General features: G+C 36.4%; 2 protein-coding genes and 1 long non-coding RNA gene across 6 annotated transcripts; 1 reads left to right on the forward strand and 2 right to left on the reverse strand.

Moving 5' to 3' along the window:
• The first annotated feature begins 1,668 nt into the window (after positions 1-1,668).
• On the forward strand, positions 1,669-4,887 carry LOC145114623 (uncharacterized). Of its 3 annotated transcripts, none has more exons than XR_013711121.1 (3): positions 1,707-1,812; positions 2,620-2,861; positions 3,869-4,887. It is a non-coding gene; the product is annotated as an uncharacterized LOC145114623 (long non-coding RNA). The 3 variants fall into 3 exon arrangements; XR_013711122.1 differs by lacking the exon at positions 1,707-1,812 and having other exon boundaries at positions 2,545-2,861; positions 3,869-4,164; positions 4,264-4,887; XR_013711120.1 differs by having other exon boundaries at positions 1,669-2,861.
• Positions 4,024-7,175, reverse strand: LOC145114622 (caffeoylshikimate esterase-like). The gene is made up of 8 exons (XM_079050674.1): positions 6,864-7,175; positions 6,689-6,779; positions 6,573-6,605; positions 5,075-5,221; positions 4,727-4,857; positions 4,524-4,661; positions 4,336-4,434; positions 4,024-4,278 (listed from the first exon to the last, which is right to left on the reverse strand). The coding sequence occupies exons 1-8, from the start codon at positions 6,882-6,884 to the stop codon at positions 4,024-4,026; spliced, it is 915 nt and encodes a 304-aa protein (XP_078906800.1). The 5' UTR covers positions 6,885-7,175.
• A 1,611-nt stretch (positions 7,176-8,786) lies between these two features.
• On the reverse strand, positions 8,787-10,243 carry ATOEP16-4 (Mitochondrial import inner membrane translocase subunit Tim17/Tim22/Tim23 family protein). Of its 2 annotated transcripts, none has more exons than XM_079050675.1 (6): positions 10,070-10,243; positions 9,930-9,981; positions 9,684-9,715; positions 9,440-9,473; positions 9,280-9,347; positions 8,787-9,199 (listed from the first exon to the last, which is right to left on the reverse strand). In XM_079050675.1, exons 1-6 carry the CDS (start codon positions 10,139-10,141, stop codon positions 9,053-9,055), a joined length of 405 nt encoding a protein of 134 aa, XP_078906801.1. In that variant the 5' UTR covers positions 10,142-10,243; the 3' UTR covers positions 8,787-9,052. The 2 variants fall into 2 exon arrangements, with proteins under 2 accessions (XP_078906801.1, XP_078906802.1); XM_079050676.1 differs by having other exon boundaries at positions 8,787-9,190; positions 10,070-10,235.
• Between the last annotated feature and the right edge of the window lie 14,679 nt (positions 10,244-24,922).

The raw sequence follows: 24,922 nt of genomic DNA on the forward strand, positions 1-24,922 counted from the left end.
ATCATATCAGATCTGTACATACCAAAAAATATAAAAACTCCATGCATGGGGTGACAAAAGAAAGTGACAATTACACTTAAAAATCAATTTAATTTGCATCAGACCTCATACCAATTTGTTTTAAAATACATGTAGTGTAATTTTTCATATTTTAAGTTAATTGTTGTTTAATTCATTAATTGATGCATCAGTTCATCTTTCCAGACCTATAATGAGTGACAACTATACCCTTGAAAAATCCATAAATAAGACTTCACGGTCCCGGTCTGATGTTTGAAGTATTAACATATATGGGTTCTAGACTTCATGGTTTCTGCTCATTTGCTTTTGGTAGTTGTTGTTGCTTTGTCTCTTTTCGGTTGATTTTCCATATTTTGGAGTTGACGATTTTCGATATAGGTAATTGAAGGAATGGTAGAATAGGAGTTTAGGAATATGTAATATATAATCAGTTGAATCTATTGGAAGCATTAATTGAAGCATCAGGACCTAAATCGAAGGGTCTATTGTGGATTGTTAATTTTGTTTAGTCGACACTGGTTTTCCCGCCAATCTCCAAGTCGGCGATCCAAACTCCGAATTGGCGATCCCAAACGCCAAATTGGCGACCCCAATCACGAATTGGACCTAGTCCGATCGGTACAAACACGTTCCAATTAAGGGTGTAAGTGAGCCGAGCTACTCGTAAGCTACTCGGGATCGACTCGTTAAAAGATCGACTCGAGATCGAATTAAATGAGCCCGAGCCGAGCTCGAGCCTAAATATGAGGTTCGTTTATTAAACGAGCTCGAGCCGAGCTTTAATTAGTGGGCTCGCGAGCCTAAACGAGCTTAAACGAGCCTATATACACACACACACACACACACACACACATATATATATATATATATATATATATACACACACACACACATATAGAGGCTCATTTAGGCTCGCGAGCCCACTAAATTGTTCACGAGCCGAGCTCGAGCTTCATTTTAAGGTTCGAATCAAGCTCGAGCTCGAGCTCGAGCTTCCTAAAAATTTAAACGAGCCGAGCTCGAGCTTGGTCAGGCTCGGGTTCGGCTCATTTACACCCCTAGTTCCAATAATCAATTTTGTCAGGGATCGTGAAGTCAGCGATATTGTTCTAATTGTCGACTGCATGTTCTTGAAAATGGAGATTAGGAAGAGACGTAAGCCACGTTGGATATTGTTAACCGGTTAACTATGAAAAGCTGATGAAAGAAAGAGGGTGTTTGATATGGAAAAAAAGATGGTGTTTATTGTTTATTGTTTATCTCTACCGCTATAAGCTAAGTTTAAATGTTTGGATAGAAAACACTAAAAATCAGCTTATTGTAATGGGGATAAACCAAATTAGCTAATTTTAATAAGCATTCCCCCATTTAAGCTTATTTATAATCTAAACATTTTTACAAAAGTTGCTTTCTCTCACCGTTATAAACTAATAAACTATAAGGTAATAAACTATAAACTAATTTATCCGAACACCCTCTAAATGGACCTAAAAATAGTAAAAGAGTTTTTTTAAGCATGGACCAATAATAGATAAGTTTTTTTTTTGTGGTTTTCCCTAATTTTATCTAAAAAATTAATACCCAAAATCTTCATAGGCAAAACATTAAATCCTTTGTGAAATCTTTGTGAAATCTAGTGGCATCGATTAACCATTTACAGACACCCTATTAGTTCCATATCTCCATCTACAGCCACCATTTTAGGGTTTATGTCTAGAGCATGAAAACTACCCTAGTTTCTCCAGGTTGTCTCGATCTGTTGTTGACTCCTACTCGCACATTGAATATGAGGTAATATCTCTCCTTCATGACTTGGTAACTTGCGGTTCAAAGTTCAATCAAGACTTGAAGTGGTTAGATATGGACAAATAGAATATAAGAATTGTGAGGTCGGGGTTAGCCTAACTATGGGATGGGATTGGACTACAATACCCTTTTTTTTTTTTTTCTTTCTATTTTATAGTTCTTCACTAATAATAAGTAATAATCATCCTCGCAATTGTTTCATGCATCTAGTGACTACAAAGGAGCCGAGTTAACCCCAAATATTTTCACTCAACTTTCAATTTCCAATGTTGTGAAGTTAATTGTTTAACCAATCAAGCAGTTGAAGTTATTACATACGAAACAAAAACTAAGAATGACGTATATAGTTTACAAGAACAATTGCTGTAAAGTTTTTACAACATTAATTGGAACAAAATTGAAAGTTGTAATGAAGAGTTAGTTATTAATGACAAGAGTTGGATGGTGCTAATAATACTAATGGTAATGGGCAATTGGCATACAAGGATGGAATTTTGAACAATGGTATATAATAACTTAATAAGATGTTTTTTTTTTCCTGATCTTAATTAGTATTTAGGCATGCACACGAATACAAATACCGATATGGTTTGGAGATCGATTTATTTTAAAGATAGAGGGAATTAGAGGGATGGTGATGGTTATTGTTTTTTAATTTAGTAGCTTCAGTTCTGATGAGTAGTTTCCTATATATGGATGGTTGTATGATGTTAATAATATTTTTATAATTGAATTGATGCAAGTAAGTCTGAGGGGCTGTTTGATTTTTTTTGCTGACTGGGTCAACTGAAGTTGTTTGTTAAACGAAATTTGGATGGCTGACTCGGTAAGAGACATCTAAGTGGGAAAACCGATGAAAATTGGCTGACTGAGAAGTGTTCCTAATATGCCCTTGCCCTAACGTTCCTTTTCAGCGCCTCCAAAAAAAACCTTCTCCTCCTCTTTCAGCGAAAACAACGATCTGAGCGCTTGAGTTTGAGATTGATGAACCTACCCCCTCACCGATCGACACCCCTCTTCTCATCATTCCTCAGGTACGCTGATCTTCTCCTCTTTCACTTGCGTTTTCTGTTTTTCTTCCGAAATTCTCTCCTTTGTTGATGTTTGTTGTTAATGAAAAATTTTCTGATTTTTTTTCTGATCTGTTGATGTTTGTTGTTAATGAAGAATTGTTTGCATTATGAGATTCTTAAATCTGGATAAGTTTGTTCCAACATCAGATTACCTAAACTGAAAAGAATAATAGATTATGAAAATCACAGCAACATCTAAACTTAAGGAAGAATTGATTGTTAATGGGTATTATATTTATTTCTGAAACTGTAATATGAGAGCTAATTGATGTTGTTCTTTTGATGTCGTTTCAAAGTCCTTCCTCCTTTGTTTCAATCAGTTAAATCTTTTTTCAAAAACATATTGAATTTTTATTTATGTGTATGTATACATCTTTTTTCAATATTCCTTTTCGATTTTGCTGTGCCTTGATGTACCTTCCGACCTGTTGCTTTGTTGTTGTTGACTTGTTGCTGTGATTTTTTCGATTTTGTATTTTGTTGTGATTTTTTTTTTTTGGTTGTTGTTGCTGTGCTCGTTGCTATTGATGTTATGTGGATTTTTTTTACCTAATTGTATGGTCTATATGGTGTTGTTCTTGTGGGGTTTAAACTCGGAGCAATCACTATACACTTATTTTGAACAAGTTTTTATCTCTTTTTTGCAGAAATCTTGAATTTTGTTATGGGTTTGTCCTTGTCACTGTTTTCATCCGCCTAGGAAGAAATCTTGCATCATAGTTTCATAATCTTGCCTTATGAACTTGATCTTGCGTCAAGAGGAAATTGTTCGATCAATGGTCTTGGATTGCTAATTGATGTATTGTTGATTTGTTTTGTTATTTATGGCATTTTCATGAGGAGGGGTATTTTGGGTACAAAAATATTATATGTATGTTTTGTTCTAAATGTTGAATCAAATTTGTGCTTAAAAATATATGTTTTTATAACTCTTCAACAACTTCATCCATCACTGTATATATCCGCAGGGTAAAATGGTCATTTTTCATCATTCAGCACATTCAGTAAGATGTACAATCAAACAGCATGGTTTCTTACTCAGTCAGGATTTTTTACCCAGACAGATATTTGCCAATCAGCACTTTCTTAATCAGTAATTATCAAACGGGACCTGAATTTTGTTTTACATGGCGGAGTGGTGGTGCAGCAGGTGTCTAGCATGGGATGATGATGATCGGGCATCGAGCCAAGAGATGATGTCAGCAAATACAATATGGATATTTTGGTCGGTCTCACCAGCGGTCAAGGCATGACACATACCAGGGTATATCTTTATGCTCTTGTCTTTACTGCTTGCTTCATTGTACAAAGCCTTGCTTACTTCTGGATCTGTCACACTGTCTGCTTCTCCATGCAACACAAGGAAAGGGAGCCTCACCTGCCATTTCCAAAATTAAACACTCAACACAAGGAGACTACTACTGCTGCTACCTACCTGGTTCAAGCTCTGTTCAAGCGCCATGCTTGTTCTAAGCAATTCAAGAGCTGTTTTAAGCCTCGGCTTCTCTTGATATATCAGCTTGTTCCCGCGTATCTAATATTCCATTCACACATGAATTAATTTCACATTCTACAGTCTACACTCATGAAATATCAAATATGTATATAGTGTAATGGACTTACCTTCTCTCTCTTAACAGGGTCCTTGAAAGCAGAATCGATGACATCCTTTGTAGGAACAATCTTCCATCTGGGGATCACATCTTCTACTTTTGTTAGTATGCTTATCACCACGCGGTGGGGCTTCACCTTCTCAGATATCTACGTATGTATATGTACCAATTAACTACTTAATAAAATCAATCTAAATTAATAGATCCTACTACCTTACACATGGGAGCCACTAGAACAGCACCATCCCAGAAATGGGCTTCTTTTCTGTGTGCAACAAGGGCAACTGCACCACCCATTGATTCTCCATATAAGAATCTTTTCTTCTTCCTGTATTCTTCCTTTTCTGAGAATTTAATAAAATTAACGCCTGCCATTTTATTTTTGCCAAATATATATATATATATATATATATATATATATATATATATATATATATATATATATATATATAATGCATGATTTGTGGTCCATAACATGTTATTCAATGAGGCTGGGTGATTTGTTTACAGTGAAGAGAAGAAAAATATCATGATTTATGAAAATGAATGAGCTGACCTGACCTGATATGGATTTGAAGTAGGTGCAACAGTCGGCGACAAGGTCATCAAACTTTTTGATGTAACAACGTGCACCCATGGATCGCCCATGACCTTCATAATCTATCCCAAACACCGCAAATCCATGACTTGCTAGCTTCGTCCCACATCCTACATACATACAATACACACCTCCAATTACTATTTCTCTATTCTATTTTACAACTTTCATAATCATATCTAACTTTTCAACCATAAAAATCAATATCCATGTCAAATAATACTACTCTACTCTAAAAACTCCAAACTGGATTCAATTAATTGCTTGTTATGTTAATAAATTAACCTTAACAAAACTCACCAAACACGCTCCCAAAAACCATATTTACCTGACTACGGTAACTATTTATGTTTGTTAAACTTTATATTTTTTTCTATATCAAATATGTATTTAAACTTGAAAGTGTTTCCTTTTCCTCCATTGAACGTCAATGTGACATCTCAGTATGGTTGAGTTTAATTAATTAAATGCCAACTATATATTCCAACTCATTCTAGCACTTCCATCAAACTATGAATTGTGGATAGTCAAAGACCAGAGGATGTACTCTCCTCACTTTTCCCCTGCAGTGTCACTTTATTTTTCTCTAACTCTCCCATAACTTAAGAAATGATCATCCCACACTTTTCCTCACTATATATATATATATATATATATATATATATATATATATATATATATATATATATATATGTATGTATGTGTGTGTGCGCACGCGCGCAAAGAAGAAAAAGAGGTTTGAGTGTGGTGAGAAAACACCGGGTGAGGTGAGGTGAGGTGGTGTTCCCCCACCCCTGCAGTGCCACATCACCCAACACACCATTTGGTGGGGGTACATCGATGTCCTAAGGTCAAACATGTACCTTTATATAATTTTCCGAATTAGAGCATATAAAGTCACAAACAACTTATTCTTGCTCACAAATTCTTTAAAACAAAGTAATTAAATTTGTTAATAAATAGCAAGATATTTCTCATAAACAAATAGGGAGAAATGTAGGTTCTATCAGTTTATTAGTTATGGATATCGATTCATGTTTTAGGAAAACGTTTTTAAAACAGCAAAACAATGGAAAGAACACCCACATCTACACTTGAATGTATTCCTTAATGAGAAAGCTACAAAAGACTGGTCTCTATCATCCTCTCTATGGAAAAACTTGATTCTATGTACCCATATACAATATTGTTGTAGTTTAATCTATCTACAAAGTACAAACACAGAATTGTTATTGTCAGTTAAAATATGGAATCATTGGATAATCAAAGTCGGGAGCGATTATGATGGCGGGCAGGCAGTCAGGCAGACATGGTCAAAACTGAAGAATAGTATAGTGATATAGAAAATGTCACGAGAAACTGAAATGCAAAGGAATTGAACACACATAAAGTGGATTAAAAGAGAAAGAATAAGAAAAAAAAAAAAAAAAAAAAAAAAAAGCGTCATGAAGTGTTAAGAACCTTTCATGAAGTCACCACATTCCATGCCATAACCTACAAAAAAATGAATCATTATTTAGCTAGTAAATCCGAAAATCAGAATGTTTGAAGAATGTTGCGTTTTTGTGAGTTTTGACCATGGCAGAGGAAGACGAGAGCTTTTGGAGAAGACACAGGCAGCCATCTGCAAGTGAAAAGGTTCACTCCTCTTGAATTCCTTATGTACTCCTGAAAGGTAAGTTGATTAAAAAAAGATTAGATTTTTATGCCAGATTTGCTAAAGATTGAGAGAGATGAAGAAATTAAAACAACCTCTTGATACTTGACCTCCATTAATGTTGTTGGCAAGGATGAGTTGGAAAGCCAAAGGAGAGAAAAGAGGAACTCAGGAAAGAGAGGTTATGGTTATGGAGAAAAAGAGTGACGTTTGCTTCTTTCTTGTTTTCTCTGCGCTACACCAGACCCATGCCCTGTGACCGTGTGTTTCCATCATTTTATTTTAGCAGCCATCACGATGACGTGGAGAATGTTTGTTATCTCTCCTGCCCGTTATATCTTTTTCCTTTATATATAGATATAGATATACACCGGATTTAATTATGTTTATATTTCATAATAGATTACAACACAAGAAGACCTAGCTAGAGTTTATCCAAAAACAAAACAAAACAAAATGTTGAGAAGGCTTGTAATAATAGTTTATAATACATGTGTAAATATATTAAAAGGGGTAGAAATTACAAATATTGCATTTTCTAAAAAAACAACATAAAATAAAATTCTTTTTTGCAAACAAATGGGATGGCAATCGAAACGTATCAAAAGTAAAGTAAATGGGACGTTTTTTATTTTTATTTTCATGTTTTTTTACTAAAACTTTTTAATCGTTTTGAACATCAAATTAAAATAATTAATTATATCACGAAATATGATAGTTTTAAAACCATTTTGTATTAATTTGTTTCCTTGAAGAAAAAAAATATATATTGAAATAAAGTTAAAGAGATGAGGCGGTGGTGGTGGGCATCCATTACAACTTAGACATGGCGTGAATACGGACAATCTCTCTCCCTCTCTCTCTCATCATCATCATCGATGATGATTTATGATTGATGAGATAAGATAGCATGTGCGCATAACATGATCATCATAGATTGATCATAGAGCATGAGAAGAAGATCAAATCTTAGGCCCAACTTTTTTGGTTTGGCGAAATCACAATCACAAAGGTTTTTCAAACAAAACACAACTTCACTGATCTTTCTCATCCTAGCCAGGCAGCTATTTCAAAACACAAATACGCAATATGCAGTGCAGGTTATGCCTCATGGATAGCTTTAGCATTCGAAATTTTTTGGAAGACAATAAGGCAAAGGTGTTAGAATTTGGTGCTGATAAACTTAACACAATCATATGACTAAGAGAACTTGTAAAACGTAAATAATAAATAAAAATGTAACCGTGACATTGGAACCCGTATTTCCCAACGGTCATGGTCGTGCCCTCCCTACAAGTGAACATCAAATACCAAACCAAAAGTTGAACAACATATACATATGCCATGTCTGCTTCTTTACAATAATCTAGATGTAAATGAATCTAAGCTCTAGTCTTGGTTACAACAATATAAATGAATTTATGTTTGGAAAGGTTTGTAATTTCTATTTTATTTTTTAAAGATGTAAAGCAAGGGCTAGGATGCTGAAGCCATTGTTACGGAGTCAAAGCATGACATCTCTGATAGCAGGCTGCACCGAGCCAGAAGTAGAAGTTTGGATATGTTGACCAGAATGCTGATCTAAAACTCTAAAATTCATTACCTTTTTATAATATATAATATTTTTTGGGTTTGTTGTAACTTCAAAAGGTTTCTAAAGTCTCTTCTGGAAAGAAGGGCAAAAAAATGTTAACCCTTTAAAAAAATTATGTTTTATTTTTGTCAAATATAAGGAATTGATTCAATTTGTTCCCTCCAAAATAATAATAATAATAATAATAATAATAAATAAATAAATGGGTAAGAGCGGTGTTGGGGAAACAGTAATGACAATTGATTACGAGATAAGAAAGAGGGCATGGTACCCAAAATTAAATGTGCAGATAACATAACACAAACTATAATATGATTATACACCAAAACAAACCCAGGGCCCAAGGGGAGGGTTTCAACGTTCACCTGCCTCATGTGCTTAGGCCTGCCTAATTTTAATTAAGCAAGTTGAGCATAGAATCATATAAACTAAATAAATATTTTTGTTGTTGATTAAAAAAATATGGGGTTTAATCAGTGAGATAACATAACATAATAGGTTCCAATCCACAGTTTCATATAGTTTGAGTTAAACCTCCTCAGTCCTCCCTAATCTAAAGTTGGAATCATGTTATAGCCTATAAATATAACAATGTCTACTCTTTTGATTGGTGAGCAACATATGTTATAATAATCAGCAGGTTGTTGGTGTTGGTGTTGTTGAAGTTGAAGAAGGAAGAAGATTGATTGTTCAGATTGGTGGTGTTGATTGGTCAGCAATGGCACAAAATCCAGAAAGGAAAGCAGTCATTAAAGCCACCTGCTTCCAGTTTCGGGTTCCAGCACCAATGGCTGCCCCTGCAACCCCACCTGCAACCAGAGCATTCACCTGTTCCAACTTACAATAAATCAACAACCCACATATCATGCAATTTGCAAACAAGATAGGAATGAGAGTGTGGTAAGGTTATTAATTACCCAATCGTTTTTCTTGCGGTATCTTCGAATCCCACACCGTGTAAATGAAAATATTCCAGCAAACAGTCCTAATAACGGACCACAATTACTCATAAACTTAGCACAATCATCATTAAACAACTTGTAGACTTTAATTTTTTCTTTAAAAATATGAGATTACCACATTGGAACCCGTATTTACCAACCGTCTTGGCCTGCAAGTGAACATCAGATACCAAACTATTAAATACAACAAACTTAGTTAACCCATTTCTGCTTCTTTAATCACAATAAGCTGCTGCAGTATTGGTTACACCATATGCCTGCCTGCATTTCTCCCTCATGTCATTTTTTCAACTCTTCAAATCGAAATCCAGAGGTCAAATGCTCTACTAAAATAAGAAAGAATGAGGGAAGAAACCTACCACGAAAGAAGCGCGGGGAATGCCAGTCAGACCTAAATCATGTTCACACAACAAACAATTCAGAAACTGATTTTTTTTTTTTTACTAATTAGATAGCTTCACTCTCTTTTAACAACAAATCCTCAATCGATGGGTCAATTTAGCATCAAAACATATCAAATGTTTGTATATATGATTGAGTAAAAAATCAAGGTGCAACTGATAACGCAAATCAATAGCTGCAAATAGCTCATAAGGTAGGTTTACCTATTTGTTTCGCATCGTAGGAACCAGCACATGAACCCCAGATTAATCCGCCCTACCATTTTAAGATTTTGATTTTATTTCTAAGTGTTACAACTCTTAACGTGGTATATCACTTAAAAACGCGTTTTGAGAGAACTTACAGTTCCGACGCTAATGATGGACTCGACGGCGATCGAAGAGCAGGGAACGTCTTTGGACCACTCTGTGTCCATCTTCTCCTTCTTTTCTCTCTCCTTCGGAGGATACCGCTTTTGGGCCCAAGTTTTCACACGGTAGAATGTCGCTTTGGAAAATTTCAATTGAAACCCTCCTATTATTGCCTAATTGTATTTCGTTCACGTTCTTCAACTTTATGAGGTGTTTGGGTTTGTCTAAATTATCTTTCTCAAGAATCAATAATAGATGGGTGTTTTGGATTTCTTTTTTAAATGATTTATTGATTTAGTAGCTTCTTAGGTTATAAAAAAATGTTTGTCACTTACGAAAAGACAATAAGAAAAAAAAAATACTCATTTTTGTCGCCTTTAAAACCATCTACAACTCAATTATATTATTTTAAATTGACGTCTAAAAATAATACAAATACTATTTTGTTGGGCTTTTAATATTAAAGTGTTTAAGTTTTTTAAATTTTGTTGGTTTTGTGATTTTTTTTCTATTAATGCCCAAAGTTTGGCATGTTTCTTTTTCTTTCCTTTTTTGTCTTTGTTACAAATTTTTAATGTTTTTATCCTAAGTATGTTTTATAAATTTGCAAAAAAAAAAAAAAAACTCTTAAATTTACTAATCTTTTATGTTTATAACATAAATATGTTTTTCAAATTTAACATAAAAGTCTTTGAGTTTGTCAAATTTTGTTGGTTTTGCCCCGGTAGGTAACAAAGGCAAAAATGAAAAAAAATGACATTAACCCATGTAATCATTATATCATTATACCAAGGATTACATCAACCTCCTCAACTACCTTCATATAAAATTTAGATGCCAACAACTTCTTAGTTTCATTTTGATTTTAGTTGGTAACAAAAATCAACATGTCATCTACGCATAAACAAATAATAACACTCGAACCAATAACATCAAATATACTATAAACATATTTGTCACGTTGGTTTAAAGCAAAAACACCTGAAAATATAACTTCATCAAACTTTCAATGACATTTCATAGGTGATTGTTTCGGTCTATACACAGATTTTACAAGTTTACATACATTATGTCAGCACCCAACGTAACAAAACATTCATGTTGTTTTATGTAAACTTTTGCATCAATATCACCATTTAAATTTTTTGTTTTAACATCAATTTGATGAATAATCAGATTATAAATAGCCTCCAAGCCAAGCAACAATCTAATTGCTGGAATTCGAGCTACTAGATCATATGTATAAAATACTCAATTTCGGGTTATTGCATAAATCCTTGAATGACCAAGCGACATTTAAACTTATCAATTGACCTGTTAAATTTCATTTTCTTTTTAAAACTCCATTTACAACCAAATGGTATAAAACCCGAAGTCAAATCTGATAACACCCAAGTGTTATTCTCAAGAATTGATTAAATTTCATCATCAATTGCTTCTTTCCAAGAAGCAACATCTCGAGACTCCATAGCCTCTATAAAGGTCTTTGGGTCATTCAATAATATAATAATATGAATAATGAAGTCCAAGTTCATCTCTTGAACCTTCTACTAAAGACATTTGGTAGTCGAAATCGAATACTTTGGCAATTCGGTCATGTTTGCTTTTCCAAATCTGTTGCAGTTCTAAGGAAGTTGTATGGTGGAAATCACAGAAGTCATTTAAGTTCTAAAATAATCTATTTTCTAATAATAATAAAAAATGTTGTTTTGTAACTTTTGTTAACATAAAAGTCTTGTATTTTTCTATATTGATATCAAAAGTTGCAATTAATCCATCTTTTTATATTTTTTTGTTTTATTCAAAAACTAACATGGCCTAATTTTGCATATGAAAGTATAAAATCATCAATTTTAGAAGAAGACGATGACTTAAAAACAAAATTATCTACCGAAGCAATTTTTTGACAACATTTAAAAGAAGCATTATATTATAATAATAACCGAACCCGGTAAATTAAACTACCACTTCGAGATAGGATATACCTTCATAAACTTGTTTGTAACCATCACTAATCAAACATCCACCACTTACAATATTCTTCCTAATTTTAGGTACATACAATCTATATATCTATCTATATTTACACTAATTAATCATGGCGAGGGTTCTCAGCACGGACTAGCTCTCTGTTCAGCCGTGAGGGCCAAGAGATATCTTCAGCAAGGTTGTTCTGGATTTTTCGCCTATGTGGCGGATACTCGAGCTGGGGGCACGGTGACTATGAGTGATGTGCCCATCATTTGGGATTTTCTCGATGTGTTTCTTGAGGATTTACCTGGAGTGCCTCCTGAGAGGCAGGTTGAGTTCTGGATTTATTTGGTTCCCAGTGCGGCTCTGATAGACAAAGCACCATATCGATTAGCACCGCCAGAGATGCAAGAGTTGTCTACGCAGCTCCAGGAGCTGTTAGACAAGGGGTTTATTAGACCGAGTAGTTCACCATGGGGAGCACCGATCCTGTTCGTGAAAAAGAAGGTCGGCTCATATAGGATGTGCATTGACTACCGATAGTTGAATAAGCTAATAGCAAAGAACTGTTACCCACTCCCGATGATTGATGACTTATTTGACCAGCTTTAGGGTGTATCTTGGTTCTCCAATGATTTACCGCACGGTTATCATCAGATGAGGTTCATAGAGGAGGATGTGTAGAAAACGGCCTTCAGAATTCGTTATGGTCATTACAAGCTCGTGGTGATGTCATTCAGGCTCACCAATGCACTAGCAGCGTTCATGGATCTCATGAATCGAGTATGCATATCCATGTTGGATCGAACGGTAATTGTGTTTATCGATGATATTATGGTCTACTCCAAGACCAAAGAGCAGCATGAGAAGTAGTTACGCGAGGTTTTGGAGACCCTAAGGAGGGAGAGGTTGTAAGCCAAATTCTCCAAATGTGAATTATGGTTACACGAGGTGCAATTATTGGGGCACATCATCAACTAGAATGGTATTTTGGTCAATTCGGCCAATATTGAGGTGGTGATGAGGTGGGAGGTCCTGAGGACACCATCTGAGATTTGGAGTTTTCTTGGTCTGATAGGTTATTATCGGAGGTTTATCCAGGATTTCTCCAAGATCGATGTACCATTGACCCGTTTGACGAAGACGAATGTCACTTTCCGATGGGCGCCTGATCAGCAGGCAGCCTTTGAGACACTGAGGCAGAGATTATGTGAGGCCCAGATTCTCACTTTTCCCAAGGGTGTGGATGATTTTTTGGTTTATAATGATGCGTTTATCTCAGGATTGGGACTATACTCATGCAGAGAGGTCACGTGATTGCTTACGCTTCGAAGCAGCTAAAGCCTCATGAGGTGAATTACCCTACACACGATTTAGAGTTGGGGGTTGTGGTTTTCTCCCTCAAGATATGGAGACATTAATTGTATGGGGTTAGGTGCACTATTTACACTAACCACAAGAGCCTGAGATATCTGATGGACCAACCGAATTTGAATATGAGGGAGCGAAGGCGGTTAGATGTGGTGAAAGATTATGACTGTGAGATTTTGTATCACCCTGGGAAGGACAATGTTGTGGCCGATTCCTTGAGCTTCAAGGCAGTGAGTGCACCTATTAGAGATATATATTTAAGGATGGTTGTTGTCTTGTAACTATTGGAATTGATCAAGAAGGCGCAAGTGGAGGGGTTGAAAAGGGGAAATTGGAAGGATGAGAGGATTAGGGGTCAGATTCCATTGTTTATCCGGGATAGTCACAGGTTATTGACTCAGTGTGGTAGGGTTTGGGTTCTAGTTGTTGACGGATTTAGACAGGCATCATTGGAAGAGGCTCATAAGTCAAAGTTTTCAATACATACGGGTGCCACGAAGATGTATAGAGACTTGAGATTGGATTACTGGTAGCCATGTATGAAGAGGGAGGTAGCATGGTTTATGGAGCGGTGCTTGACTTTTCGGAAGGTCAAGGCCAAACATCAGAGAACCCACGAAAAAATACAGCACTTACTTATTCCCATGTGGAATTGGGAAGAGATCATCATGGATTTTATCACAAAGTTGTCAAGGACGACACGTGGGGTTGATTCTATTTGGGTCATCATGGATAGAATAACCAATGGTGCTTATTTCATACATGTTGCCGAGAGCATTTCCGCCGTGAAATTGGCTGACAACTATATTCGGGAGGTGGTGGTTCGGCACGGGGTTCTAGTTTTGATAGTTTCGAATCGAGATGTTCGCTTCACCTCCAGGTTTAGGAGGAAATTTCATGAGGATTTAGGTACTCATCTACATTTCAGTACAACATACCACCCCCAGATCGATGGACAAAGTGTTCGGACGATTCAGACACTCGAAGATATGCTCAGGGCGTGTGTGCTAGATTTTAGCTGGAGTTGGGATACATATCTTCCACTGGCCGAGTTCTCCTACAACAATAGCTACCATTCCAGTATCGATCGACCACCAATCGATATGCTTTATGTGAGGAAATGTCGGAACCTAGTTGGTTGGGGAGAGGTCAGGCATCGAGTTATGATGAGTACCGAGGTAGTACTCAAGACTACCGAGTTGATACAACAGGTGCACGGTTGGCTGCAAACTGCACAGAGTCGCCAGAAGAGTTATGCTGACCGGACACGATCAAACCTCGAGTTCCAGGTGGGGGATTTTGTCCTTCTGAAGGTGTCACCTTGGAAATGTGTCATCCAATTTCAGAAGCGGGGAAAATTAGGCCCGCGATATATTGGACCCTTCAGGATTATCGCTCAGGTGTGCAAGGTTGCATACTGGCTGGATCTGCCTAATGAGCTCAGTCAGATCCACAACACTTTCCATGTCTCTTAGTTACGGAAGTGTTTAGACGATGACTCCGCGGTGGTCCCCTTGGATGACGTTTAGGTGGATGAGCGCCTGAACTATGTGGAAATATCGATAGTGGTCCTTGATAGGAAGACGAAGACCTTACGCAACAAGGTGGTTGGCTTAGTAAGGTGCAATGGCAGCATCAGAAGGGCTCAGAGTGGACGTGGGAGCCTGAGGTGGAGATGAGAGAGCATTAACCCGAGTTGTTTGTAGCGGCGGACTTCGAGGACGAAGTCTGATTCAAGTGGGGGAGAGTTGTAACACCCGTTTCTTAGGTACTTTTCATTTTTGGCTTAAAGTATTTAATTCTTGAAAAAATGGTCCTACGCGGTGCGTGGGTGGCTTACTACGCAGGGCATAGTAGAGTGAATGGATGTGGAAATTTAAAACTCTACGTGGGGCATACCCTTGTGTACGCAACGCGTATGTGTGCTGACTCAAAATCCTAATTTTTAGGGTTTTGACCATATTTAAAGACCTTAACCCCCCTTGATGCCTCTCTAACCTCATCCTCCACTCTCTAAATTAGTCATTTCAAAACCCTAGCCCTTGGTGTGATCCTTGAAGCATTTTGAGTAGCCTTTTGTGTATTTTGGTGAAGAATGATGCCTTTGAAGGAACACTTGGAAGTCCAAAGCTTATAAATCTTGATTCTACTCATCCTCAACATCCTTCAGAAGGTATAAAGTCTAAATCTTGTTGATCCTTTTGTTAGATCTAGCTAGTTGCGAGTTTTTATGATTTTGTGTCCCTTAATTTTGGATCTAGGGAGTTTGAGAAATTCCAGACCTCATGAGGAGTGTCTTTTACCATTACTAAGCTTAGTTATCCATAAAAATAGGATCTTGATCATTCCCATTCATCCATGCTTAATATTTTGAGCTTTTGGGTCATTATAGGACTTAGGGATTGTTGTAGCCATGCAAAGGAATAAAGGTTGTGACTTTATCATTTAAGACATCCATGAGGTTCAGATATGAGAGTTGGATGTTTGGTCTTAAGGCATTAAGGTCTTAATAAGAAAGTTGGAAAACAGCAAGATTACACATGGCGTAATCTTAGCTACGCAATGTGTAGCTTGATTTGATCATGTTTTTATGGATTAAGACTCTACGCCCAACGTAGAGCTAGAGTACACAGCGTGTAGGTTAACAAAAGGCTGACCGTTGACTTTTTTACCAGATTGACTTTTGGTCAACTGTGAGGGGTTTAATACTTGGAAGGGAAAAATGGTCTTTTAACCAAATAAGGATTTGCCTTGGTATTTTGGACTTGCTAAGTTGGGATAATTACCTTAATTGTTAATTGGAGTTGTTTTGGATAAGTTTAGTGTGAGGAGCTTTAGTAGCAACAGTTCGAGTGTAAGTTTTTATCTGGCTATCGATTAAGGTGAGTTTTCTTACTGTACTTGTGGGTCGAAGGGACCAATGTCGGTCCACTGGATTGTGCTATGTAGAATGCTAGTTGTCTTTGTAGCTCTTGCATGTATGATTGGGTTGAAATACACCCCAGGGTTGGCCCATTATTGTATGTCTGTGTTGAGATAAACCCTAGGGTTGGGCCCATTATGATGTGTTGGGTTGCAATATACCCCAAGGTTGGGCCCATTATTGTATGTTAAGTTGGAGTATACCCTAGGACTAGCCCCACTGATTTGTATGGCATGTGGTATTTTGGGAAAACTCGCTAAACTTTGTGCTTACGGTTTTGTGGTTTAACATTTTCAGATACTTCCAGTTCGAAAGGGAAGGGCATGGCATGATTGTGTCGCATCCACTGGAGATTCACATTTATGAATTGCTGATACTCTGATGTTGTTTTTGAAACATTGTTGACAATGATGATCTTTTATGAAAAATACATTGAATGTTTTATTATTTTAAAATAAAAAAAAAAGAAAAAACATCATAAATGGTCCCTGTGGCTTCCTCAGATCTGAAGTTTAGTCCCCGTGGTTTAAAAACATCATAGATGGTCCCTGTGCTTTCAAAACTTTTGACGATTGGTCCTTATTGCTAACTCCGTTAAGTTTTTTCTGTTAAATGAAGGGCATTTTCTCATTTCACTACTACATGGACCATTTATGATGTTTTCACTTATTTAAAAAGAAAAGAAAAAAAATGAAATAATATGCAAAGGGGGTCCCACTCTCTCTCTTTCTCTTTCTCCCTCTCTCTCTCTATCTTTCTCTCCAAGCATATCATTCTTAACTGAAAGTAAATTCTGATCACACATTGGTTTACAACACACAATCAAATCAAATACAGTATATAGTTTCTAAAACTGAGAACCATGTTAAAATCACAACTTTGACCATATCGGCACCCACCTATAAACCAATCTATGTTTTCTTCTTTAATTTATGCATAATATTATCTTTAAATTTACCTAAATATTAACGAAATCACAAATTCACATAATAACAAAAAAGGGTTTAAGGAAAATATGGATCATAACAACTAAAAACTCTCCTTGGCATTTTAACAAACACTTTGTGGGCATATTTCAGTGAACTAAAAATTGATAATCATAATCACTTTTGCAGTATATGAAGAACAAGAGAGAAAGAGAGATGCCCATATCATATTTAAACTCGTGTGAATCGAGCACCAGGTACACCTCAAGAAAACTAGACCCACCCATCACTTTCGAAGATCGAGACTGAGATGCCCTTTTTTTCCTGTACGCCTTTCTTCTCATCTGTACAGATTCAAATCGTAGCCCCTTCTTCCTTATGTTCTCGAATTGCATATTAAAAAGGATGATGGGTGTGATGAGTACTTTAGTTTCTGGTGGGATTGATGATTGTTTTAGATTTCTGATGGGTGCGGCGACTTTTAGGTTTTCGATTGGTATGCTGGTTGTAGTGTAACATCCATAAAAAAAATCAATCCAATTTAAAACTTTTTAAATATCCAAAATACCATTAATTATTACATAGTGTTTTCAAAATAGTTAAGCATCAGAGTTCCCAGAATCATAATCATCAATCGAGGAAGTGTACGGTCACGCCTTCGCCTTCCCGCGGTCGTCCGCTGAACCTAAAACAATAAACTGAAACTGTAAGCTCGAAGGTTTAGTGAGTTACCCTCAAAATACCAACCTCATATAACCATAATCATATCATATCGACAAATATAGAACAACCATGCATCTTGAGTCTACAGTGTGACTGGTCCGCCCGCACCGGGCCTTCATTCCACCTGGTCCACTCTCTGAGTCTACAGTATGACTGGACCGCCCGCACCAGGCCTTCAGTATATCTGCCCCACTCTCCGAGCCTCGGCACGTCTAGACCACCCTATCGGGGCCTTCAGCCTATCCGGACCGCTCGTCGGGCCTTCGGTCTGACTATGTGCCCTCCCGGGTCTGCAGTCTATCCGGCCTGCCCTGGGTATGTTGGCCTACAGCACAAAGCAGGACCCGCCTCAACCCAACCCCCAATCAAACAACCATGTGCACATATAACAGATAATCACATAACAGTCTATAGACAAACAAACTGATCTAACAGATCATATAGCATAGCAACATCTTACAACCAGGATACCGACCTAACTGGTCACTAACATAACATCATCCTATATACCAGGATACCGACCTAAACCAGGTCACTAAACATAGCATCATCCTATATACCAGGATACCGACCTAAACCAGGTCACTAAACATAATACCGTCCTAATTACCAGAACGCCGATCTAACAGATCAATAAACATATCCAACAAACCAGTATACAATCCGAGAAAGGGCCGGCCTTGGTGCCTTAGACCCTGTTGATATAGTGAGGATAACTCACCTCACAAGTAGTGTTGTTGCACCGAAAACCTCTAATCGTTGTCTCACCGGAAGACCCGAACTATCACATAATATATGCCGAGTCAATACACAACATAACAGTCTTAGCTAAAGGTCCACTCAATCCATCATGTCCATTCTCTTTTATTGGGCCAAGGCCCAATTCTAAGTCCATAACCTTGACAGTCTTTATGCAAGGCCCATTATTGGCCTAATTTACTAAATTGGGCCCAACTTCCTTATTGGGCTTAACCCCATGATCCACTATCACCAAGACTGGTCCAAAACATATCTACTCAGAAAGTCCAGCAAGGCCCAAACCCTACTAGCCCAAAAAGTAGCCCAAATCACCAAAAGGCCACAGAAGGCGTACGTTGGGCGTACCCCAAGGCTACGCGGGGCGTACACGAGTCTCGCATTGACTGGAAAACGGGGTCATTGACTCAGTACGCTGGGCGTACAAAACCTTACGCTGTGCGTACGCAGGGTTTCACCAAAACCCTAATAAGTGCTTAATGACTTAAGCACTTAAGCCCAAACTCCAGATCCAGTGACCAAATGTTCCTAGGGCTCATAAAGTCTCGAACTTTATCACTTTGGACGTCCAGAAAGCTCTTAATCCAAGGTCTTAATCCATTAAGACCCTTCTACTACATGCATGGGACATCTTAAGCCATTGGGACCTCATTTTTATCACTTAAGACATCTTCAAGGTCCAGAAAGGACAACTTATCTCGTCCAAAATGCATCATGCACCATAATGGAGTTTTTGGGACAAGAGATGGTTCCATAATGCTAGAAAGGCTAGATCTATGACCTACAAGCATAAAGTTTGAAGCTTTTTACCTTCTGTAGCTTCTAGGGCACAACACAACTTCATATCTACAAGCCAATCTCCTTCTTCAACTGTTTGATGCAATGGCTTCACCTTCAAGAGCTCAAAATACCCACCAACTCACTCTCACACACAAGAACTAGGGTTTGGGGACGTTTCTGGAAGATGGAGGCTGAGAAGGAGGAGAGAAAATGAGCCATAAGGATGTTTATATAGCCCCCAACCCGAGATATTAGGGTTTCCTTCTGTTATGAGTATGCGCAGCGTACACAAGTGTACGCTCAGCGTACCCTTATGTACGCGCAACGTACTCATCCTGGTCCCAAAATTACAATTTAGCCCTTAGGCTCTTCATGGATTTACCCTTCCATCCCCAGGGACTACAAATGACAAAACTTGGGATGTTACAACTCTCCCCTACTTAAATTCGATTTTGTCCTCTAAATCATTCCTTACCATCCCTGGTAACCCGACATCCTGAGGGGCACCTCCACAACCATGACATCCGACGAATTTCGAAGGAGACAAAACCCAATGGGAATCTTTTCATTCCAGAGAAGACGATTCCACAATCCCATGCGGCACACAATCCTTCACCACCTAAAACCTGTAATCTAGAAACCTGGATTCAGTCCGTCTCCCTAACAGACCACACATACCAACCCGTGCTAGTTCCCTTCCCATTACTACTAACGAACTACTCAGCCCTGGGAACCTGAGGTTTCTACCCATAAATAGAACCATGGGTCATATTATGCTAACCCCATGTGCCCACAACTTACCGTTTGCCCGTCACTTCCATAGAATACAGTCCCGCAAGCGGTTACCACCAACAACATACCTACCTCTACTGGTCAACCAGTACGATACTCATAACTAGTCCATATCACCCCCTTCGGGTTGGAATACCAATATGTCAAGTCAATTCAACCATCACGTTGAAATTCTCAGTGTTTGTTGGCCTACCGCCTCAACCCTACCGCTCCCCTTGAGCCTCCGTGCCTACGACTTTCAGTCGGCCCGCACCTGGTATCTTAGCTTACTGCACAGAGCAGGACCTTCTAATCTCAAACCTTCCTAAAGCTGATGAATACCCATTCGGATCTACTCCCAGTTCCCAACTGGAGTATTAGCCGATTCAAGAAGACGAAACCTCGGAGACAATCTGAACTGATGAGATCACCCAGATCCTTTGTGTTGGATTAGTGTCTAAGTCCATAACTATAATTGGTATGACTTGACCCGACCCGGGATGGTCCATTTGGGTTGCACTTCACCAGAACAATTTGTATGGATAGATTTATGAGAAAAGGATATTTATGATTTATTAATATATTATAAGTTATAATATATTAATATGAAATCATATTATTTAATTAGTATTGATCAAGAATTAATTTGGAATTAATTTAGTGATCAAAATAGCTAATTAAATATGGACTCTTATATATATATATATATATATATATATATATACACACACACACACACTAGGTTACAACCCGTAGAAACCACGGGTAAAATATTTATAAAATTTTATTAAACTAATAATATAAGTTTTGTTTAGACTTTTATATTGATTATATAAAATTTGAATACAGATTTTGTTCCATTCTAGTTGAGATGAAAGAGATACAAACACAATACAACCTTTTTTTTAGAAATGACACCATGTGCTAAATTAAACTATGTATTCAACAAAAAAAAATCACGCTAAAAATGCTCTTTATTTAACAACTTATTATAAATACACGCTAAAAATGCTCTTTATTTAACAATTTATTATAAATACAGATCCCTTCTATTTTTCTTATTGAACAATCAAAATTAGTTTAGTTACTTAACTTTCAAAAACCATCATAAATAACAATTAATATAACTTAGCATCTAAATGCAACCAATTTTTTATTTGTATTTTCTTGAAAAGTTCGAATCCCATATTTATTTTATAAGATCATTTTTAAAAGCTGAAGTACAAAAAAATCTTAAAATGAGTGGATAATGAATCGATGCGTTACTATTTATACATCAAACTCATTAACCTTCTAACAGACTTTTTTTTGAAAAGTTTCAATCCCATATTTATTTTATAAGATCATTTTTAAAAGCTAAAGTACAAAATTTTTAAAATAGGTGGATAATGAATTGATGCTTTACTATTTATACATCAAACTCATTAACCTTCTAATATGTATGTTTTACTATTTATAGGTCAAACTGAAAATAAAATCCATTGAGATTCCAAGTGAAATACATACAAAACAAAAAAACAATCTTTTAGAATACAATGAAAAACTATAAAAAAAAATTAAGAGTCCAAGTGAAACATAGTCATTGGAGCAAATATAAAGCAAACAATTTTTTTTTACTCTCATATCTTTGGCATTCCCACACCATCAAAGATTGTTTTTCCCCATTCACATGCTAAGTTCTTTCCAAGCTGATCAAATACCTCCTATGGAAGCTAAACAAAAGTTAAATTACCTTTCTCTTGAAAAAATATAATATGACAAACAAAAATTTGGATATGAAGAGCTATAAATTGTAGTGGCTCATAGATGACCCAGAAAAAAAAAAGGATTACAAAGATTCATGAAACCAATATCTACCATGAGTTCCATGCATTTTCTAGATGGAAATTTGCAAAATAAGTCAATGGAAAAAATCAGAGAAAAGAAGTAAGATTTTAGATCTTAAAGCTATTTGTTTTACCTTGGTGGATGCAAACCATATGACAGAGCATCGAAATTCCTATGTCCCCTAAAAAGAAATGTGTATTATATAAGATCTATCAAATACCCGTGCAAAATTCTGACAAATCTTTATCAACTTATACCCGATCAATATTGTTTTTAAGCCATTAATACACATAAAAGAAACCCCCAAATGAGATGAAAGCCTTGATTATAATATTATATGTGTTAGTAGCAATCATAATGAGAACCCCACAAATAGCTTCAAAACTCAAGGTTCCATCACAAAACATTTAGCCAAAAGATCAAATTCAATATTTCTTCATTAATTAAAATATTATACGTGTTAGTAGTAATAATAACGATCTAAAAAATACCAATTTGAAGGTGAAATGGAAAAGGCTAAAAGATAAACTCGCTTAACATACATACATGATACAACTTCCTATCCCTGCCCGATTGAAATTGGGTCAGTTTCCTACTGTGGGCAAAACAAAGTCTATTAGTGCTCGAGTCACCTCAAGTTGCTTTTACTTGTCATACCAAAAAAAACATATGTTCATTCATATTCTAAGGATTTTGGTTTTAAATAATAAATAATCTTTTTAAACATGGTCTCTAACCTTTATTGCGTTTAAAATAATTTGTCCACATGTCTTCATCTATCGGGTCTCCTGTCTCAGTGCCATCTTAATTCATTTTCCGGAATTCAAAATTCTCAAACCATCCCATGAATAGAAAGCTGTAAACTGTAAAGTAATGAATACCTTGAAAAAGATGTCATTTTGAACAAATAGTAGATAAAATTTCTTGCTTGTGAGATTAAAATGTTATAATCAAAGAATTGGATTTACAAACTACAAACAGAATAATATCAAAGTTGATGCTACTGGTTGATGCATACTTCCTTCTATCCAGTTGGACTGTTGTTTCTATTGGCAACTCATAATCTGTTGCTTTGTAAAAGAATCTAGTTACATTAATGGGATCGATGAAAACCTACAACAATAGTACAACAACACAAAGACTATTAAACATGGTCTTTAACCTTTATTGGAGCAATCAATAATGTACATAGAAACCTCATTAAAAATAGAAGCATTTAAGAGGAACATCAAAGCAAAACCATGGAGGAGTTAGACAAATTAGAAATTTTAAAAGCAATGGATAAGATGAAATTGATAGGGTTTATCAAGTTGTTGAACGATTGCATAAAAACAATATGTATATCAAAGTTGTCCCCTGATAAACAACGACCATAAATTGATATAAAGGTAATTTTGTGTTTCTAAAACCAAAACATAACAATTCATATAGATTTAGAGTTAAGAAACAACCCTATGTTCTTCATTAAATGTAACTGCAATAAATTGATGTTATATTTCAAAACAAAATCAAGATACAAATCAGTGAAAAAAGAACAATGAAACGTATGATATACCTGTAACCATATCTCCAATGATGAAGATGAAATCGTCAATCAATTTCAGGACATGTAAAACAAAACAAACATGTATAAACAGTTAGAGAGGGAGAATGGTTTATGGGAAATCAAAATACAAAAGCTCGAACTTAGAAATCAAGAAAAGAATAAATGAGAAAAGAAAAGAAAAGTAAAAAAAACGACACAAAGATGCTTACCAACTTACCGGTTCTTCTTCATTTGAATATGCAAAATCAAAAAGGATTTGTCAAAGATTGGACGAATCCCCAACAACAGGTGGAGCGATAGAGAAGTACATATCTAGGATTCTTAAGGGAGGTGTGTGATGGTGGAAGCGAGGGGAAGCGTTAGGTTTTACTTTAGAGAGTCGAAATTCAAATAAACTAGATCGTAAACGCTGATTTTAAAGGTTAGAAGGGCAAATTCGGAAGTTTACTTTGTAAATTTTTAGGCTAAGAAGATGACACGTTGACAAAAAAGGATTATTTTATTATAAGAGGGGATATATATATATATATATATATATATATATATATATATATATATATATATATATATGGAATGGGCCAATGTTTATTTAGGATGGGCTAAGAGTGTGTGGAAGTCCATGGATAGTCCATGGAGCTTTTAACCCATGGATCCTATGTAAATGAAAGGTCATAGGTATTAGGGTTTACATGGATGTAACCCTAATCCTCCATAATATATAAATGGGTCATTGGCTCACAAAATTGGCACTAGTGTCTGTGAAAATGAAGAAGTGGCCGATTTTAGTAAGCTCCATATTCTCTCAAGTTCTTCCAAGTTGTTGATGGTGATTTGTGATTCCACTTGAGGCTTCCACACTATTGGGGATAAGGTCTTAAGGCTAGATACATCAAGACTTCAATCTCCACTATAAGGTATGTTATCCTAACAAGATTCTTGTGTGGCATATGACAATTGTATGCTAGTCATAGGTTTAATACCTTGGAAACACCATTGCATGTATAATTAGTGAAAACATAGATCCAAGGTATTTAGGGTTGCATGAACACCTTAGGAGTGTTAGAATGCTCAAAACCCAACAGTGGTATCATAGACTAGGCTTGTTTTCAATTATACTTGATGCTATTTGCAAGGAAAATCGTTTTTTTTTTGGAATCTGCCAGTTCACCACGAGGTGGTAAAATTTACCACGAGGTGGTGACTGTTCAGTGAAAAAAAAATTAGTTTTTTGGCATGTTTTGGATTAGAATCA

This window comes from Lactuca virosa, chromosome 5 (assembly GCF_052849685.1).
Source record: "Lactuca virosa cultivar CGN04683 chromosome 5, Lactuca_virosa_CGN04683_v6, whole genome shotgun sequence".
NCBI classification, from domain to species: Eukaryota; Viridiplantae; Streptophyta; class Magnoliopsida; order Asterales; family Asteraceae; genus Lactuca; species Lactuca virosa.

What these genes read in the sequence shown, in the direction of transcription:
- LOC145114622 (XM_079050674.1), bottom strand. Translation starts at nt 6,884, where the DNA reads ATGGAGGTCAAGTATCAAGAG. An exon ending in TGGAGGTCAAGTATCAAGAG is followed by an intron (nt 6,780 to 6,863) that starts GTTGTTTTAATT and finishes CTTACCTTTCAG; the next exon opens with GAGTACATAAGGAATTCAAG. An exon ending in TTGAACAGAGCTTGAACCAG is followed by an intron (nt 4,279 to 4,335) that starts GTAGGTAGCAGC and finishes TGGAAATGGCAG; the next exon opens with GTGAGGCTCCCTTTCCTTGT.
- ATOEP16-4 (XM_079050675.1), bottom strand. Translation starts at nt 10,141, where the DNA reads ATGGACACAGAGTGGTCCAAAGACGTTCCCTGCTCTTCGATCGCCGTC. An exon ending in TTCCCCGCGCTTCTTTCGTG is followed by an intron (nt 9,474 to 9,683) that starts GTAGGTTTCTTC and finishes GTTCACTTGCAG; the next exon opens with GCCAAGACGGTTGGTAAATA. An exon ending in ACCGCAAGAAAAACGATTGG is followed by an intron (nt 9,200 to 9,279) that starts GTAATTAATAAC and finishes ATTTATTGTAAG; the next exon opens with TTGGAACAGGTGAATGCTCT.